Source organism: Scardinius erythrophthalmus (genome assembly GCF_964197995.2).
Source record: "Scardinius erythrophthalmus genome assembly, chromosome: 4".
Taxonomy (NCBI): domain Eukaryota; kingdom Metazoa; phylum Chordata; class Actinopteri; order Cypriniformes; family Leuciscidae; genus Scardinius; species Scardinius erythrophthalmus.
Window position 1 is genome coordinate 44,824,260 of NC_138224.1, and position 20,829 is coordinate 44,845,088.

The 20,829-nt window shown below is 37.8% G+C and overlaps 1 protein-coding gene across 1 annotated transcript; it reads right to left on the reverse strand.

Annotated features, from left to right (window-relative positions):
* Positions 1–3,265: 3,265 nt before the first annotated feature.
* LOC308689320 (SCAN domain-containing protein 3-like) lies at positions 3,266–4,567 on the reverse strand (the record flags this gene model as incomplete). The annotated part of the gene is made up of 1 exon (XM_081362971.1): positions 3,266–4,567. One exon carries the CDS (start codon positions 4,565–4,567, stop codon positions 3,266–3,268), a length of 1,302 nt encoding a protein of 433 aa, XP_081219097.1.
* Between the last annotated feature and the right edge of the window lie 16,262 nt (positions 4,568–20,829).

Below are 20,829 nucleotides of genomic sequence, written 5' to 3' on the forward strand. Positions count from 1 at the left end.
AGGCAATCCAAGCAAACCTGTGAACGCCCACATATCAGTTTATTCAGATCATTACTTTAACACCGTCTCAGCAGCGCTGTGAGCAATAACAATAATGAAAAAAGTACCTCAGAAGTGCGGGTATATCGAGGAGCGAGCTGAGGAATACTGTAAGTTTTTTTTTCTTCTCACGTGAATCGGGTTTCTGTTTTTGATGAATGAACGGCAGAGATGAGCGCTGTTTACCACAGCTCGCAAAAAGACAGTTTAAATTTAAATCGCGTGTGTGAATGAATGAGGATGTTTTAGCAAACTATTACTATGAGTAAAAATCGACTGAAATATGTTGAAATAAAATGTAGGCTATTTGTACGTATTTGTACGTAGCAATACGTATTAAACTGCAATTTTATATGCCCTAATATTTCATAAAAACAACGTTACAGTCAGGCGAAATATGAAAGACAACATTTTGTTGACTAGATTTGAGTACAGTTTTTACTGTAGAATATACTGCCACATAAGCTTTTGATGAAAAAAGTAGCCTACCTCAGAAGTGCGGGTATATCGAGGAGCGAGCTGAGGAATACTGTAAGTTTTTTTTTCTTCTCACGTGAATCGGGTTTCTGTTTTTGATGAATGAACGGCAGAGATGCGCGCTGTTTACCACAGCTCGCAAAAAGACAGTTTAAATTTAAATCGCGTGTGTGAATTAATGATGATGTTTTAGCAAACTGTATTACTATACTGAGATGAGTAAAAATCGACTGAAATATGTTGAAATAAAATGTAGGCTATTTGTATAAGCAATACGTATTAAACTGCAAATTAACATTTATATGCCCTAATATTTCATAAAAACAACGTTACAGTCAGGCGAAATATGAAAGACAACATTTTGTTGACTAGATTTGAGTACAGTTTTTACTGTAGAATATACTGAATATATATATATCAAATAAGCTTTTGTTTAGCAATTTTTATATATATATAAAATAAAGTCATCAACTAAGATGTTAGCTGTTCCAATTTTGGCTATATTCAAACTAATGAATACATAGATAGGCCTAAAATGTAGGCCTATAATCTTTTTTTTTTTTTTTACAAAGAAAGAGTACACTTGAAATATTGTTGAAATTTTAATTATTGTTGTAATTGTAACCTTTTTAATAAAATAGCAAAACATATTTACAAGATAGATGTAAGCAAAATCTTAAATGGTCAATATAAGTCTTCTTCTAATTTTTTGTCCTTGCATTGTGGCTCAGTCAGTCAGAGTCACACCTGAATGAATGGCTAATTATGCAGAGTCATTATGCATAATGGGTGGGACATTTTGTATTCCAAGGTGTAAACCACTCCTTGTTCACGCCCACTCGCATAATGGCTTTCCAAGCAAAACCTGTTTTACATCAATTTAAATCAATGTATTGTTTTATCTGAACGATAAAGCAAGACTATTTTCACATAATTTTGAAGCCAGAACTCGAAGGAAGAACATCCATTTCTCAAAAGTCTTATTCATGCATATTTATTATGAGTTTTGAGGTCTTCTTTCAGCAACTTTCATTTTTAATTTTTTCAATAACCACGCATAAGCATTATTCTCTTAAAAATAAAAAAATATACATGCATGGTGATCACATATTTTGGTAGCCCTGTTTGTGCTATATAGAGTGAATTTACAACTTTTTTTCATTAACATGTTTATAAATAACTGAAAAAAGCACAAATGTCAGAGCATGTCAGAACACCTCCAGGGCCCAGAAAACACCTCAGACTCCAGAGGGTTAATGTATTTACATATCCTGCTGTACTGATGTACACTGGGTGTAGTACGTTAAAGTTTACTAGCTAGTGTGTGTGTTCTATACAAATTTTTTACTGTGTTTTACGGAATGATAATTTTTCAAAGTATTTGTAATACATTACAATATATTTATTTTCATACTGAATGGTTTTATAAAAATGTATTTTTATTATACTAATAGTGGCTCTTATAGTGTTCTTCTAATACATTATTAATAAGCTGATATTATATTTAAAATATACTGGGAACACATTAATGTGACGCTAGAAATATACTTAAGCTGTAGTTCTAAAACATATTTAAAGTATATTAAAAATATAATTTAAAGAAGTGCTATTAAATTACACTAAATGTACTTAAAATAGGTCCATTTTAACACAATTAAGTATATTAAAATATATATTATATAACTTAAATACATATTAAAGTATACTAAGTATATTTGAAGTGGTCTCAAAATAACACATTTAATACATACTTAATACTGTACACTTAAAATACATTAAATATAGCAAAATAAGCACAATTTAAATATATTTCCCTTTCACCTGGGGTGGCTGGGGGGAAATATGATCTAATCGAAGACTGTAACCGAATGTAGATAAACAAGTCATACAATGATTGGGCTAACAGTTAAATCAAGACAACACAGCTGTATAATGTTATGGGCTCTCCCTGAGCTCTAAAATGCCTCTCCACCTGGAAAAAAAAAGCCAGTACTGTATTATAAATAGTATTAGTATAATATTAATAAAATTAAAATGAAAATCAGACTTACCACGAGTAGGCTAGGTTATCCAGTATCCTGATAGCGACGATGACTAATAATAATGCTATCATTCGTCTGTACTAATCCTTCTATAAGAAATCTTCTCAACAATGGTGTAGCAGCAAATAAATACAGATATAAACTTAATATCACTAAAATGAAATAGAAAGCTGCGATTACATACGCCAGGGGTATTCAACTAAAATTTAAAGAGGTCCAGTTAGAGACAATTTCTTGAAGCAAAGGTCCGGAAGATCATAATGTCTAACTATTTAGTGTGATATATATTCAAGTAGCCTAGTAGTTGTAACAACATCTGCATGTAATCAATACCTGACTGACAAATCAAATGAATTCAGTAAAATTCAAAAACTTTTTGACAATATTTATTGTCACATAACATAGAACTGAACATATATGAATGACTGTAGTAGATATGTATAATATTCTCTCATTAACTATATAAAAGTAGGGCTGCATTTCAAAATAAGAAAATAAATAAAATGTGAAAATTGTGCATGTTAAAAAAAAAGTGCATAACTTCAGAATAATAAAAGGGAAGAAAATGTCCCCTTTTCTGTTTCACATATTGACTCAACAGTCTCAACCAATTTTACAGATAATAAATCTCAACACATCTTAACAATTGAACAGTTTTAGAGTATCACTTTCTTTCCATCTTATATCCCACTCCCCCACTTTTTTGCTCAGTGAGAGAATTGAGCTCTAGCTTGGCTTGCCAGGATTTTAAACCTGGGCTTGAATGGAGTCAGGGCCATTCTCATACACATGTGAAGGTGCTCATTCGTGACCCTGGAACGATATTTATTTTTGATAAAGTTCATTGTGGAGAAAGCTGCTTCGCAGTTGTATGTGGAGCCAAACATGGTCAAGATGTATAGGGCTACTTTCCTCAGACCTGGGAAAGCTGTCTCAGGGACCATTTGGAGCCAGAAAATGGAAGGGTCAGTTCTTACAAACTGCTCTTTCAGGGACACATCTGCTTGGAGATCAACCAATTGCATCTGGAGAGGCCCAGCATTTACCCATTTAAAGTGCTGTGTGACTTCCTTCGAGAACCCGCTGACATCTGTGATCAGAAATGGATTCTGAATGAACACGGTGAGCTGCTCTCCAAAGCTGAAGCTGTCAAAACGGTTGCTGAAGTTTACAATCAGCTTATCAATAAAGTTAACAAAAGAAGACAAATCTCTCTGTCCCTGAACCTGTTCCTGCACTGCTGGGAAGTGTACACAGTCTCCCTGCAGGTCTTCCTTGAAAACCTCAAGTTTCCTCTGAAAGGAGCGGACAGCTGTCATCAGTTCACAAATTGAATTGTCCTTGCCCTGTAACCTCAAATTCAGTTCATTCAGATGTGAAGTGATATCAACCAAAAAGGCCACATTATCCATCCATTTCTCATTTTCTATAAAGAGAGAAAACTGTGTTGCCTTCTGACTTCTTAGCTCTGCCAAAAAAGATGCTAATTCCCTCCTGGTTGACCAAAAGCGCGCTAACACCCTGCCTTTGCTGAGCCATCTCACATTGTTGTGCAGCAAAAGATCATCAGCATTGGCATCAACTTCTCTGAGGAATTCCCTAAGCATGCGATGCTGGTAGGAAGAGGATGCTCTGAGAAAATTGATCATTTTCATCATTGTATTCATCACCTCAGCATGCTCATCTGACAGGGAGGCACAGAGGACAGATTGATGAATGATGCAATGGTAAGCTATGAGCTCAGGATTGTCCTCTTTCAGTCTTGCTACAGCTCCTTTCTCTCTCCCTATCATAGCAGGGGCTCCATCTGTGGTTATTGAAACCACTTGTTTTGGCTCTATTCCTCTTTTTGTTAACATCTCCTTAATGGCCAGGTAGATGTCTTCTCCTCTTGTACTGGTCTGAAGGGGAGTGACACTTAACAGGTCTTCACAGAATGCTTTCTGGTCTGTGTTGAAAAACCTGGCATACACTAACAGCTGAGCATTGTCACACGTCAGTGGACTCATCCACGGCTAAGCCTACGCATGGTGCCTTATGCATGGCTTCATCTAGCTGGGTTAGCACATCCTGAGTTAATATGTCACTTTTCTTTGTGGCAGATGATGCTGACATGGGTATTTGCTTTATTTTATCACAAAGCTCTTGTTTTTGTTTTCCCTCAAGTAGTGTTTCAGCTACTGCACTCATGCATTCTTTGACAACCCCTCCATCAGTAAATGGCTTTTTGTGTTGACCCAAAATCCAAGCAACTCTGAGGGAACACTCATGAGCACGTTGTTGGGCAGTGAATGTGTGGCTCAGGATCCTGGTGGACTGGTCATATTGGGCTCTGAGACTACTTATTTTCTATGATCTTAATTCAGATTTGAGTGGGTATGTTTGTTCATAACCTTTATGTTTTGTCTCATAATGGCGTTTCACATTGCCACTTTTAATAAGTGCCACGGTTTCTGAACATATGAGACACACTGGTTTAGTGCTCCCAGTCGGAAGTATGAACAGAAATGAGTCTGTCCATTCTGGATTAAATGCTCTATTTTCACTGTCCACTTTTCTTTTTTTGGAGAGCGCCATTTGTTCCTTATTTTTCTCTCCCTTTCTCTGTCTCACTCGTCTGTTTCTCTCCCTTCCTCAATCTCACTCGTCTTTTCTTGAACTTTCTCCGCCTCACTCTTCTGTATCTCTCCCTTTCTCCGTCTCACTCGTCTGTATCTCTCCCTTTCTCCGTCTCACTCGTCTGTATCTCTCCCTTTCTCCGTCTCACTCGTCTGTATCTCTCCCTTTCTCCGTCTCACTTGTCTTTTCCTCAACTTTCTCCGCCTCACTCGTCTGTATCTCTCCTTTTCTCCGCCTCACTCTTCTGTATCTCTCCCTTTCTCCGTCTCACTTGTCTTTTCCTCAGCTTTCTCCGTCTCACTCGTCTGTATCTCTCCCTTTCTCCGTCTCACTTGTCTTTTCCTCAACTTTCTCCGCCTCACTCGTCTGTATCTCTCCCTTTCTCCGCCTCACTCTTCTGTATCTCTCCCTTTCTCCGTCTCACTTGTCTTTTCCTCAGCTTTCTCCGTCTCACTTGTCTTTTCCTCAGCTTTCTCCGTCTCACTCGTCTGTATCTCTCCCTTTCTCCGCCTCACTCTTCTGTATCTCTCCCTTTCTCCGCCTCACTCTTCTGTATCTCTCCCTTTCTCCGCCTCACTCTTCTGTATCTCTCCCTTTCTCCGTCTCACTCGTCTGTATCTCTCCCTTTCTCCGCCTCACTCTTCTGTATCTCTCCCTTTCTCCGTCTCACTTGTCTTTTCCTCAGCTTTCTCCGTCTCACTCGTCTGTATCTCTCCCTTTCTCCGCCTCAGTCTTTTCCTTAACTTTATCCGCCTCACTCACCTGTTTCGCTCCCTTTGGTTTCCTCATGTATCGCTATTTTTCTTTTTTATTTCTACCGTCTTTTCCTGTATAACTTGCCTCTCTCTCTCATCTGTCTGCACCGTAAACTCGCAATGTTTACTGCCTGGAATGCTCAAACTTGATTGGCTGAGGGTTATCACGTGGGATGTCTTTACTCGCATGCAATTGGTCTGTGAGTTTCATCATCCACTACACCACTACCATAAAGACTACAAAAGCTGCGCCAGTTAAAATAGAAGTGCCAAGTCCGGTTTAAAATCATAACCTTCTGTTTTGACCATGGGCGTCAGTTTGGTTTGAAATGTGCTGGGGACAGACACACATTCGTAAGTGCATTTTCAGAAGTGCTGGGTACAACGACGCCTTCATTTTTTCCCCTCTTTCGCTAATGTCATGTTTTGAAAAAGACGTCCTGCTTACTAATGTAAATAAAATAAAAATGTATACAAAATGTGATGACTCGTTTTATGAAGAAAGCCTTAAGTTTTAAAAAAGCATTATTAGACATAATGACCCACTATTCTGCTTCATAAGCTATGTTGACAATATGACATGACGTGGTTTAATGTAGCCTACCTAAACAATGATTACCAAATTTCTCTCTCATATTGCTCCTCATAACCACTGAAAACGGTTAAAAAACTCGAACCCAAAGTCCAATTATTATGGACGTTATCTGACATTAAGCGTTTCTGCTTCACATTTTCACTCCCCACGATTCTCATGGGTTTTATATAGGCTACAAGTCTTAACGGGACTTGAGCGTATTTTCAGACAAAAATCTAAATAAATGCGGGGTGCGGTGCGGATGTGACGCTCATGTAACATGGGTGGCGCTGCCAATAAAGCAACTAAAATGTAAAATATAGCAGACATTTTAATTGTTTATTAATAAAGTGTTTTCTGTCAGTGTCGGATGGAAAGATGAAGTTACGAAGGCACGCAGTAGTGAAGGCACCAGAGAGAAATGCACACTAACGGATTACATAAGCAGAGAGCAGTCTGTTTTTTCTTTCGTTTTGAATTGTTCTTTTTAAAATTTCAAGCTTTCTATAGATGTATTTCTCAGGTCTGTGAGGCAAGTAGGCTTATGTTGAGTTTCGGTTCATTTATGAGACGCACTCCAGTTCAGTCGCCGGCGCCTCCGTCATGATTATCTATTATCTGTTATATAGCCTACTTAGGACTTATTAAAACCAGGCAATTGGTTGATGAAAATTTGATTAAAATTAAGATACAATTAATACAAAACGAAATTCACTTTAAAGAAAGGCTTTGTAATTTCTATTTGAGGTCTGTGGACGTTTTAAAACAGTCTTTAAGTGCCGTTTCAGAGCGGTCGCGTCTGTAACATTGTTTTTTCCTCATAAATGCGAACACGAAAAATAAAATGAAATAAAAATTAATATTTTATTGTTCTGTGGAGAGCCAATCCTTCTTCATCCGATGGGTAGCCTGCTATTACTTTTATTTGCGCAGTGTAATTCACAGAATTGATTGCTCTGCTACCTGTCACTGTGCTTGTGACTATTGCAAGCGAGCAGCTGAGAAGTTATTTTTATATTTACTTATTTATTACCCAGGCAATTGGTTGAAACATTGATTAAAATTAAGATACAATTAATACAAAACGAAATTCACTTTAAAGAAAGGCTTTATGCTTTCTTTTGTTATTGTTTTTTGTTCAAAGGACTTAGTTTGTGGACAAAACGCCTATGGTTTTGGCTGTAGGTCCGGGTCCGTATTGGACGGCTTCTGGGTCCGGACCCGGACCGCGGTCCGCCTGTTAGTGACCTTTGACATACGCTAACATCATAGACAGTATGGCCAGAGCCCGTCGGAGGCCCTTGGCACTTCCTATTAGCCCCATTGTATCGATCTTGGTTGCAGTTCCATTAGAATTCCACTGGAGGTGATCGCGGGCGAGTGCAGAATGAATGGGAGTCTATGGGGCTAGACGGCTACATTTATCTCTTTCATCCGATTGCCATTGAGAAATCTCAGATTTGATTTTAGGTTTTGCAATTTCAACATGGGTTTTAGGTCGAAAGTTGAATGAATGAGTACTTATGTCCTTTCGATTTCTTACAGGTTGAGTTGTTGTTGCCCATGACACGCTAGCATTCTGCTAATGAACGCTGATTGGTCAGTGAAGGACTGATTACGACCAGAGATACCGCTTGATGGTATCGTGGCATCTGAAGCGGGACCAGAAACAAACAAAACAAAAACTCGTCTAGCACGTGTATTTACCTGTGTCAACTGTGTTGTTGATGCCTCGAGAGAAAAGAAAGTGCAGAGCGCGAAAGCACCAAAGCTACTGAAGGATTGCCGTAAAGAAGTATCTCTGGTCATACGATGTGTATGACGTCATTGACACTTTAAAAGACTTTTTAAAGCAAATAAGTGACTCTAAAAAAAATCTAACACCCAGTAATGTGTAATTTCTTTGCATCTCCTTTCGAATACAACATTCAAAGTACTCAACAAAAAATTACATCCTGAGAAAAGTGGTTTCTGGGGGTGAAACCCCATAGACTCCCATTTGCATGGACAGAGACGTGTTACTGCAGCCAGTCCAGAAACCGAAAGTAACCAGAGAGTGCCAATTCTCTTCCTATTAGACATTCTCTGCTATGGCTAACATCCACACATAAACACACCACTGACGTCTTCACTTCCAGGTCAATAAGCTGTCAATCAAAAACTCAGTAGCCAATTTCAGTTTCAAAGATATTTTATTCAGTTTCAGTTTATATTTTCATTAGTTTCTTGAAAAGTTACGTTCATTATTATTGGCACAAAAGGAATTCCATAGTATACAAGACAGGAATCATGAAACGGATACTGTGTAACTTTATACTGACACCAATTCATTTCAGTCACATGACTTTTCCTGATCATCCACCATATGTATGACCATCAGCAAGGCAAAATAATGATGGTAAATACAAAAAATATAATTTCAAAGTTATTTGTTTGATGAATAAATATTGCAATTGCAATTAATAAACTGTAAATATATCCTCTTTATAACATGTGAAAGAATTTCCCCATTAGCAGAACATTGGAATTTACAAAAATAAACAGTTTTTGAAACCAACATACATAACCTACTAGCAAAAATACAATTATTCACCTTTGGTTTCTTAGTTTTGTCCAGTGGAATATCAAAACAAGGACACGGTATCAACTCGATTCCATTAGATAGAAGCATTTCAATTGATCAGTAAAACAAGCAGAGTAAGGCTATGTTACATTATTGATACATTGCAATAACATATACTAATATATTATGATATAAATGCCAAGATTATTGTTAACATTATTTTACATCATGTAGAATAATTATTTTGCTAATAACAAATTAAGATACAGTACTGTATATTAGATAGATCTGTGATTAACAGTATATCAGGACACAGCAGATTGTTACAAATCACATAAGATTGTTTGAGCTCAGACTGTTAGAATGATATTATCCTGCATTAAAGCTTTTATTGTTTGTCATAATATGATTCATTAAGTTTTTAAGCACTCGTCCAAGACTCAGTTACTGCTAAATTATTATCATAGCCCTTGTCCTTCATGAAACGAATCTCTACTCCAGGTTCAATAGCTAATTTGGATTTGTAATGATACACATCAAACTGTTCGGTCCCTTCCTCCATCTTTTCAAAATTCACAGCATATTGATATGTGTTATACTGTTTATTTGTTTTTTGTGAACCAATGTAAAACCCCACCCATGAGTAGAAGAAGGTTTTTTTCCAGTCTGTGAAAGTCTTCTTGATATAAAGCCGAGCACAAGCTTTACCATCTTTGGTGAAGAGCTGCAGACCAGCATCATACGTCTTTATTTGAATAGGGAGGACATTGTTAGCATCATATAACTCTGGTTCGTTAAAAAATTCTGGATCATGCCAGGGTGATGAGAGTTTAGGATTCCCTTTGTCACATGTTGATGCCACGTTTTTATTATACTCCCAGGGTGTAGTTCGTGCTAAAACTTTGTTATATGTTTTGTCAAGAAAGAAGCGGATTTGAACTCCAGGAGCAATGACCGAACCTGACTTGTAATAGTAAATATCATAATCATTTGTGCTATCGTCTTCAATTTTTGCAAATCTCACAGCATACTTATATGTGGAATAGCCATCATTTTTATCTTGTGAGCTCTTGTAGAACCCCACCCATGAGTAGTAAAGAACATCGTACCAGTTACTGAACGTTTTCTTAATGTAGAGTCGAGCACAGGCTTTGCCGTCTCCAGCGTAGAGCTGCAGATAAGCATCAATCCCCTTTATTCTGATGGGGATCACTCTGTTAGCTCCATCAAACTCTGGTCCATTCCAAATATCTGAATAATAATAATAATTTTTATTGTACAGTTTCAGTCGGGGTTGGAGACCAGCATTCAGTAGGACAGAAGTATCTAAAGCCCCAGATGATTCGTGAACCTTAAAGGAAGTTTCCACGACCTGCTTAGGATCTTTATTAGGATCACTGGACGGAGTGTTTCGGCAAATGTCAATGTATATATTCATGATGTTAGCAGGTATATTCTTCCATATAAGTTTTGCGTAACCTTGTGTAGTTGTTTTAATCTTTAGTTTAATTTCATCATATGTATTGGACTGGGAATAGGGTAAGCGTTCATTTTGGAGGCTGTCTTTAGGCCAAAAGTTATTGCTATTATATCCTATCTGTTTCAGAAACTGATTGCATCTATAAACATCACCAGTATGAACATTTAAGCAATTAGTTTCTCTGATCATTAAGATTAGTTCACGAAAAATCTCATAAGTCTCAGAACAATTAAAGTCATTGTAGTTTCGGTTATGTGCTGTAATAAACACATTGGATATTCTGTCTGGTCTGTCTGTGTCCGAAGAGATGATAAGCCTGTCCATGTTTCTTTCTGGTAGATTGCTGTTTCTGTAAAACCTCCTTACATACTCTGGCAAAGCACTAGCATAACGATCATTTAAATTACCAACAGAATAGTATATTTGGTTGTTGCTCAATGGGGGTAGAATTCTCTCTATGTTTCTAAAAGAATGGAATGCATTGTTTATTCTAGGATCAAAATCCAATTGCAAATGATTGTTGTCATTTTGAATAAAAAGTATGTGTTGGGCAAACCAGAACAATAATAGGAGTCCATGACGTGGACGAATATTTGCATAGCCAGAATTCCTCAAGTCATTAATATCTTTAAGTTCTTTCACAGAAGAGACGCTTGCCAAAAAGACACAGAAGAGCAGGAAGAAGAGTCTCGTGGCACCCATGGCAAAATCTTAATAAAAAACAAAACACTGTAAATCAAACATATAAGCTGTAAATATAATTGGATCATAAACTGACAATTTAATGTTGTATTTTTATACTGAATTTAAGATTTTAATATTAACATTTTAAAAAAGTAATGCTAAACAATATTAACAATAAAACTTTATTACAGTAGTACATTTGCATTTTTGTGGAGAGCCATTTAAGACACTCATCCAAAATAGACACAGAGTACAGTGTACACTTTTTAGGCGATCAACTTACAACTACACACACACTTTATTTTTAAATGCTGGAAACACATTAACAGAGAGATGTTTATAATGTGACAATATGTCAGTAATCGTGTGATAACGAAAATATGACTAGGCGTAGACTACATGTTCTGAGCAGGTGTTGTCAGTGAACAGGCTGTAAAACTGTTGGCTGAGATACAGACACTCATGAAAAACTGATGCTAATGATCTGGGAAACATTCTCTAACAGCAGTCAAGTTGTCACTGTTTGTGTCAAACAAGTTGTGAATTTGTTGTAACATTAAAACAGGAGATCATGACTTACTCTGTGCTCAAAGTGATGCTCCGAGGTCCAGTGGTTTCCTCTGTGGGTGAACGAAACTTTTAACGTGAACAATTCCAGGATATGCTTTTTTTTCATTGGTTGTTGAGTTAAATATTACCCAGATACAATAGTGCTATTTTCTGATTGGCTATTGTGTAGCCCGTTTCTTTTTTTTGATTGGCTGATAAGTGGCAGGCTCGACTAAGAATTCCAGTGGAGACGCGCTTGACTCCTGCCTGTTCCACAGAGCGGCGCGGCCAGAGAAAGTTTAGGCACTGCGGAATATAAAATATATATTAGAAATATTTTTTTCTGCGTGAGAAATACAATGTGTGGCGGGAGTGCGTGACAAAAGACCGAAATGAGTGACACTTGAGAGCCCTGTTTAAACATCCTACCTCAGATTGAAGGTCCTCAGTGGATGAGCCTCTGTATGCTTCACATCTCTTGGGTGTTTATTTATACAGTATGGAGGAGGCTGTACTTTACAGACAGGGTGTGTCTGCAACGGACCTGGAGCCAGTAAGACTGTCCCTCATAATAAAAAGTTCTGCTCAAATAAAGTGTACTTTACTATAGAGACAACATGTCAATGAAGAAAATGCTTAAAATATGAGATGTAATGTGTGGAGAAAACAGAAAAATCTAGGTAAATCACAACAGAACAGTGAACAGAATATATTTTGTGTCAATTCTCAAGTTGTTTATCAAGCTGTAATTTTGTCTTTTAAAAGAATTTAGTTCACAGGGACACAATTGCCCCAAAACACCCGTAGACCCAATAACCCAATAAACTATCATTAAATGATTCACACCCGCAGTGTGAAGTGCGATAATAAATCAGCATATCAGAATGATTTCTGAAGATCATGTGACACTGAAGATTGGAGTAATGATGCTGAAAATACAGCTTTGCTTTGCAGAAATACACTATATTTTAAAATATATTAAATTAGAAAAAAAATATTAGAAATTGCATAAGCCTAAGAGTTCACTATATATATATATTTGTTTATTTTCTTTCTGTATTTTGGTCAAATAAATACAGCCTTGTTGAGCATAAGTGACTCTACTAAAAAACAAGGTCAATTATTTATTAGGTTTATAATATAGGCCTAACATAATTAGCAATTAGCTTTGTGCTTTTTAACTTTTAAGAAAAAGTCTCTCTCAAATTCTTTACAAAACTTTTCATTGCTGTCCAAAATAAATATCCCAATAAATCTATATACAACTGAATCATAATTTGAACTAAATCGCAAGCTTGAATCAAAATCAAAACATGAAATTGATGACAATACTCAGCCCCCCCCCAAAAATGGTCATGCGAGATCTGTTCATCCGCTGGAAGGCCCTCTTCAGAACAGCCAAGGAGTGCTGTATAAAGAGCAGGAGGGAGAGAGAAAGAGAGACTCAACTGACAAATCAAATTAATACATATTAGGGAGATGTATCTATGAGGAATACATTTAACCCTTGTGTGGTGTTCATATTTTTGCTATACAGCCAGTGTTCGTGGGTCTGGTGGACCCGCTGCATTTTGGGTTTTTTAATTCAACATAATCAAAGAATTTATGTTAAAATACTCAACAGATGTTTACTTCATCCAAATTACAAGCAATATAAACTGAATATATGGTTAATATTTTCCCTTTACCTTTGTTAGATCACATTTAAGAAATGCAACCTTGTGAGGGAAGGGCAGGGGTAGAAATAAAACTCACTTTTGCACTCACACTCTCTTACACACAATCTCTCTCTCACACTCTCTTACACACAATCTCTCTCTCACATGCACGCACACACACTCACACACACACACACACACAAACTCACACACACTCACTTGGATATGTGGTTTACGGCGACATCCTGTGCGTAATCTAAATGTGTAGGGGAGTAGTATTAACATATACCATGTGTCACTTGGTTGATTTATGACCCCATTGTCACACGTGGCTGTCAGGTAGCCTAAACCGTAAATTTACTAAAACGCTGTGTAGCAATTATTTTAGTTTTAGATAAAAAAAAATTAAAAACATCTTACATTTTAAGAGAGTTGAAGAAGTAGTTCCTAACACATCAATGACCATGCAACGTATGAATGGGTTTACAAACATGCAATAAGTTTAAAGTTGAAATACAAAAGACTCCAGAGTTTCTCTCTCTCACACCAGCGTTTGACAGTCTCTGAGTCAGAGGGGTGGGGTGTGTTCAGTGTCCAGGATGAGACAATGTGAATGTTTTGCTAGTTTCGAATTTATTTCAAAGTATAATCTTAAAAGTTATTTATAGTAAAAAGTTTAAATTAGATCTTTTTTTTTTTTACGTTTTAAATTAAATTCAATGAAGTATTTAAAGTCTTAATAAAAACAATTATTCTACATCAATGCTCTGTGGAAAAACTTGACTTGAACTTAAAATTTATTTATCAGGGGTATGTCAAAATTTTTGCAATTTGAAGTGTCACACGTCATCTCACACACTGTGAAATGTTAAATAATTCCTTAAGTTGTATCTGTGAGAAAATCACCACATAGGCCTATCTTTAGAGAGAGAGAGAGAGCAACAATGAAAACATTTAGAACCTGTGATGCCTCAGGCTGTTCCTCATTGATGGGATGCTTATGAGTTCCTTCTGATCACCACCACATATTCAGAGAAATAACTTCCTTGATGTTAATGATAGCTTCAGGATATAGGGTGACAGACCAGATGAGCCTCTATGTATCATGTCACAGCATTTGTAGTGTTTCAACAATAATATTCAAAAATATTATTGATCTGCCTGCATTTACACCATTATATGAAAACTGAACTGAGCTATAAGATATTCACTGTTTTCTCCAGAGCGGCTATAGATAAATTAACTAAATTAATAACTTTTTTACAACAGATATGAACAATCACAGAACTTACTTAAGCTGGACTATGATGCTATTTTCTTCTAGATCTGCTGTACAGCCGAAAAACAAACTTTGTTGCATTATTTTCCTGTTATCATTGTAAAGCTGCTTTGAAACAATCTGTATTGTAAAAAGCGCTATATAAAAAAAGGTGACTTGACTTGACTGAGTTCCTTTAATATATGAACTTTAAAAAAAAGGCAGCTGTGGTTAGCAGCACTTTACTGTAAAAAAATATGGGGTAACACTTTAGAATAAGATTCATTAGTTAATAACATGAACTAACAACGAGCAATACATTTGTTAGAGTATTTATTAATCTGTGTTAATGTTAGTTAATAAAATCTAGCTGTTCATTGTTTGTTCATGTTAGTTCACAGTGCATTAACTAATGTTTATGTTATTTTCCAGATCAGATGGAGGACCTGCGTCTAGACACGATCACAACACATCTGTGAAGTGTCAGCAGAGATTGTTTCTACTAGACTCTCACATGTGAAGGCCAGTAGGGATTATGCTAATTTTGATGATTGATGGCCCTATAATTGATGTTGACCTCTTGACCTTGGGTTAACTCTTGACCTTGCCTCGCCCCCTGCCCTGTCAATGACCTTGACCCCTCCATGGCAGTGTCGCCTTTGACCTTGTGTATTATTGTAATAATTGGATAATTGTACTAATTGGATAATAGGAATGTTTATGACCTTGTGAGTATAATGTGTCCATTGATTTTTGAACTTTGGCACGTTATAATGGAAGTCATGAGGGTTATTTTTGAGCTCTGATATCAGGTTGGGTCTGTATCAAGCGGCAACCTCCCCGTCTCTCTCTTGAAACCAACACGGAAGTGAGTTAAACTGCAATTCGTTGACTGGCCGCTTGAGGCTGTTGTCAAAAGGGAGTCAAATCTGTATCTCCCCCATGTTAAAATGCCAAATTTTACAGCAGAAAAAAATGTGTTTACAGCCTGGTGTCTCTATGTGGCTTTGGTCTATACAGCTAATTTTGCCCTTCATGACAACTGTGAGGGGGGTGAATTTTTTTATAACTCAACCGTTTAGTTGATTAATATTTAAATTTCTGCATTTAAGGGTGTGGCCACTTGAGTGACAGGTGGATTCCCGCTCCTGTGGTCATTAGCCATTTGTCTGCTGTCTGTTAGCCGTCACGTTACCTCAGCTAATTTATCATAAAAATAAATAAATTCCAGCCACTAATCTTAGCATTTCTGCCGTGTTTGCCGTGTCGAGATTATTTTACTCTCATAATGACTTGCTCTGGGGTTAATTGTATTAACAGATCGTCCCAGAAGAAGCCTTGACTACATTTTTTCCGGTGAGTGAAATTCTAATATAATTTCATTTATTCATTTTATTTCGAATAATTTATTTATTATTTATAATTTTTTTTAAAAGTTTATTAACCTCCAAGATCCAACAGACTGTGATTAGCTGTAGGCTGAAACCATTGACTGTAACGTATAGCCTAAAACGTCTGAAACGTTGTCATATAATGTTACGCCTGCATTTCATAATTTAGCGTAACGTTAACATTACTAACACTATATTGGAAGTATTTTTTGACATGTCCTCAAAGATATGTGTAGGAAATTAGCCTGTAATTACTCAATAGACAGTACAACGGAACAGAATGAGGACTAGCTGTGATGTCCAGTCACAAAGTAAAGATCCGCACACCGGAGAGCTCCCATTCACAAAATTTATTTCAAGTGTGACGTTTCGTGACTTTATGGCCCTTCCTCAGACTAGGACTAAAGTTTCTTCCTTGAAAGGTGTCATCAAAGTGCTTCAGAAGAAGCTTATAATTTCAACTGAATGTGCCTCTCTTCTTGAAAGTCTGGATGATGTTCCCCGGGAGATATTTCAGAGAATCCAAAAGAAGAAAAAGTCAGTGTTTTCCGAAAACATGAAGCAATTCGCAACTAAACTGCACTTCTACTCTCCAAAGGCCTACGACTATGTGAGAGAGAAGTTTCTCTTGGCTTTGCCTCATCCTCAGACCATACGAAAATGGTACAGTAGCATCTCTGCAGATCCTGGATATACTGTTGCTTCATTCACGGCTTTAAAAAGTCATGTTGCTGAGCAGAAGAAAGTTGGTAAAGACACAGTTTGCTCATTGATGATGGATGAAATGTACATTCATAAGCAAACTGAGTTTGGCGGCGACCAAATTCATGGCTATGTTGACATTGGAGGTGGTGAGATCGAAAACGTTGTGGCAACACAAGCACTGGTCCTCATGGTTGTTGCAATCAATGAGTCTTGGAAGATTCCCATTGCTTACTTTCTTATAAACAGCATGACAGGAACAGAGAGAGCAAGCATCATCCGAGAGAGCCTTGTTAGGCTTCATGCAATCTGAGTTAGGGTTGTCTCCTTGACGTGTGATGGACCCTCCCAAAACATAGCAATGATCAGGGAGCTTGGTGCTAACTTGTGCATCATGGACATGAGACCTTACTTTCTCCATCCTGAGGATCACACACAAAAAGTCCATGTGCTCTTGGATCCATGTCATATGCTCAAGCTTCTTCGGAATGTGTTCTCAACAGTTGAGGTTCTGGTAAGAGAAGATGGCCAGCAGATAAGGTGGCGGTACATTGAGGAGCTCCACAAGCTTCAGGAGAAGGAAGGCTTGCGTCTTGGTAACAAACTAAAAATGGCGCACATTCAGTGGCGAAATCAGAAAATGAAGGTCAATCTTGCAGCCCAGCTCTTCAGCAGCAGTGTGACTGATGCCCTAGAGTATTGTGAGCAGGAGCTGAAGTATCCCCAGTTCAGTGGATGTGCAGCCACCGTTCAATTCCTGCGCACAATAGATGCAGCATTTGATGTCCTTAATAGCCGCAACCCACTTGGCAAAGGACACAAAGCGCCCATCAAGCAAACTACTAAACACCGTGCTAAGGGTATTTTAGAAGAAACCGAGTCACTTCTCCGTGGGCTTAAAATGAAAGGAAGAGACAACACACTTGTACATGTGCATTCCACACAGAAAAAGACACCCATCTATGGTTTCATTGCTTGTGGCAGAAGTGTGATGGGCATCTACGAAGACCTGGTAGAGCAGCCAGCTGCCCCATGTCTGACCTACAAACTCAGTCAGGACCATTTGGAGTTGTTCTTCTCTGCAGTCAGAGCGCGTGGAGGTTACAACAACAACCCCAATGTAAGGCAGTTCCGAGGGGCATACAAGCGCCTCCTTGTAAGGCACCAGGTGAAAAGGGGCACAGGCAACTGTCTTCTTCGGGACAACACAACCATCCTTGACTCAACAACTGCGACTGTGAACATCGCTGGCCGGGTGGATGTGGAGCCTGTGGATGTGCTTGTACCTGAGGATGACTCCCTCCCTGACCTTCCAGATGTTGACAATCTGTCTGAGTACAAGGAAGCAGCAATCTCTTACATCACATGCTTCATTGTGAAAAAGATGAAAGAGAAGATCAATTGCATGCCTTGCTCACAAGCACTCACCTCAGATGACTTGGTGCATCGATTTATTAGTTTGAAGGACAGAGGTGGCCTACAGAAACCATCTCCAGGCATCACTGCAGTTTGCCAAGCTACAGAAAGATGCTTTCAGCGGCTGCTAAAAACCAATGAGGGAAGGGCTCCACAGGGAAGAGGAACAACAGCAGCCATTGTCACCCAAGTTCTTTCTGATTGTTCTGAGAAGAATCTCTTCCCACAGCTGCACACTCACATGTTTGACATGTGTTGAAGCTAACCATGTCCATGCTCTGGTGAAGATGGCTTCTGTGTGGTACTGCAAAGTTAGATTAAATTATATAGCAAGACGGACGACAGATAAAATTAAAGAAGGCAAGGTGGTCCGCAAAAAACGTACAAAATTAATCCATTTTTATGGAGATTAAGAGAAAGGTGGTTGGTCGTGTGTGTGTGTGTGTGTGTGTGTGTGTGTGTGTGTGTGTGTGTGTGTGTGTGTGTGTGTGTGTGGTTGCTGTATAGCATGTTTTTCTATGTGTATGTCAGAATGTGGCCAATTAAAACTTACTTTGTAGTTATCAGACGTAGAACATGGAAAATCGTACTGAGCCTATCTCTCTTTGGACAACATTGTAAATGTTACTTGGAGCCTGCATGAACGGGGCCTAAGTAACATTCAATGTCTGCTTTAAAAGAAGTACGTACATACATGTGTTGTCTCAAATTAACCTCAATGTCAGATGTACCTTACTGCGAACCCCACCAATACCAGGATGATTTTCAGTTGGAGTCTGCATGAACGGGGCCCAACTCTCACAAATCACATGCTGCGATGCTACAGTAACATGCAATATTGAAACAGTTGTAAGTTATACATAGAGCCTTTATACATAGCGCCTTCCTTAACCCACACATATACCGCTGATTAAACTTATAGTTTGTATGGGCTTTCCCACGTCACATTAAGGACTGTTCAATATCTCTTAGAGTTCGCATGAACGGGGCCTAAGGTGATATTGATCTGTTTGCCATTTATTATGTGAAATACATATGCAACCTCCCTGGTCAATGTTTATGTAGATAGTTTCTGGAATTCAAGGATCAGTTCATGACATATTTACAAAAAATGTATATATTTAAAAAAAAGTATTCTCTCATGTTTAGTTGCTAGCTTCAAAAAGTTAACATCCATTGTTAGTTTGGTTTTATATCATATATATTGCGTTATTGAAGTGTTACAGTAATACATTAATACAGTATTTTAAGTTATGTTATAAAAAAATTGCTTTAAATCTCATTTTTATTTATATTGATTCTCATGTGATTTTTTTTGGCCTGATTGCTGTTTTCATTACAGTTGGGCAAAATGTTAATATTTAAGGTTGTTCCTATCCCTTAGTTTTCACCATTGTATATTGCTTTTCCAGTGTTGTACCGGTGGTATGTTTTCTATTTTTTCCATGTCTTGTACCTGTCGTCTTGTAGTGTCTCGTTTTTGTCCTGTGTTATATGTTCTCACTCATGGCCTGCACCTTGTCGTGGTGAGTGGGCTTTTAACCAAGACAGGCCATAATGTAGGGATGAGGAAGAGCAGAGGTAACAGTGTTATGGCTACAGGTGTTTCTAAATTAACATAAAAAACTCAACATTAGCCATGATGGTCAGGGCTATATTTAGGACTAACAAAATGGCCCTAAAGGCAAAATTCAAAAGCAGAAACACTGCCCACTGTAAGCAGTTCCCTGCATTTGGATGTGGCCTTTAAGGCAGTTAGCTATTGTATTTAAAAACATATCATTTCCCCTAAGTGTGAAATGAACTCCATCTTTCAAAAATAGCCCAGGTCTGTCATGTCTAATGTGAGGGTGCTCAATAGGGATGAGCGAGTACAGCATTATCTGTATCTGTATCTGTTAACCATATGAATTATCTGTATCTGTACTCGGACTGGGCGGGGCCTAACCCGGAAGTGGGCGGAATTTAACCCGGAAGTGGGTCGGGTTGACTTAAAATGGGCGGGGCTTTAACGGTATGTTATTTTAAGCATGCAATTGATAGGGGTTGATCAGAAATTGTTATATTTATTGCTGATTAGAAAACTATTTACATGACTATTTACTATGACAGCATCAGCATTGAGCTTCAGATCAATGGTTTTGATCACGATAACAAACGAACTATATACAGAACAAGTTTTGCAACAATGAATACAACACATGCGGTTGCAATTATGAAGTAAAATGTAATGAACAAGAGTTTTCATCTCAACATAACTTCTTTTTTTTTTACTTTTAATTTTTTTATAATCAGTGTGATTTTTTCTTTTTTGGTTCTTTTTTATTTATTTTATTTCCACACCAGGTATGTGTGTGTGTGTGTGTGTGTGTGAGTGAGTGAATGAGTGAGTAAGAGAGAGACAGAGAGAGAGAGAGAGAGAGAGAGAGAGAGAGAGGGGGGCGGGGGGGACTGTGTTCTACTGATCAAATAGTCCGACGCTGTTTTTCAGATCTGCATTGACTTTAATGAAGACCAGTTGTTCCACATGCGTGAAGTCAAAAAACTGGTAAGAGCCAGCAGACGGTTTAGAAAAAAAAAACTCTGATGACCGGCAGAGAGAGAGAGAGTGTGTGTGTGCGT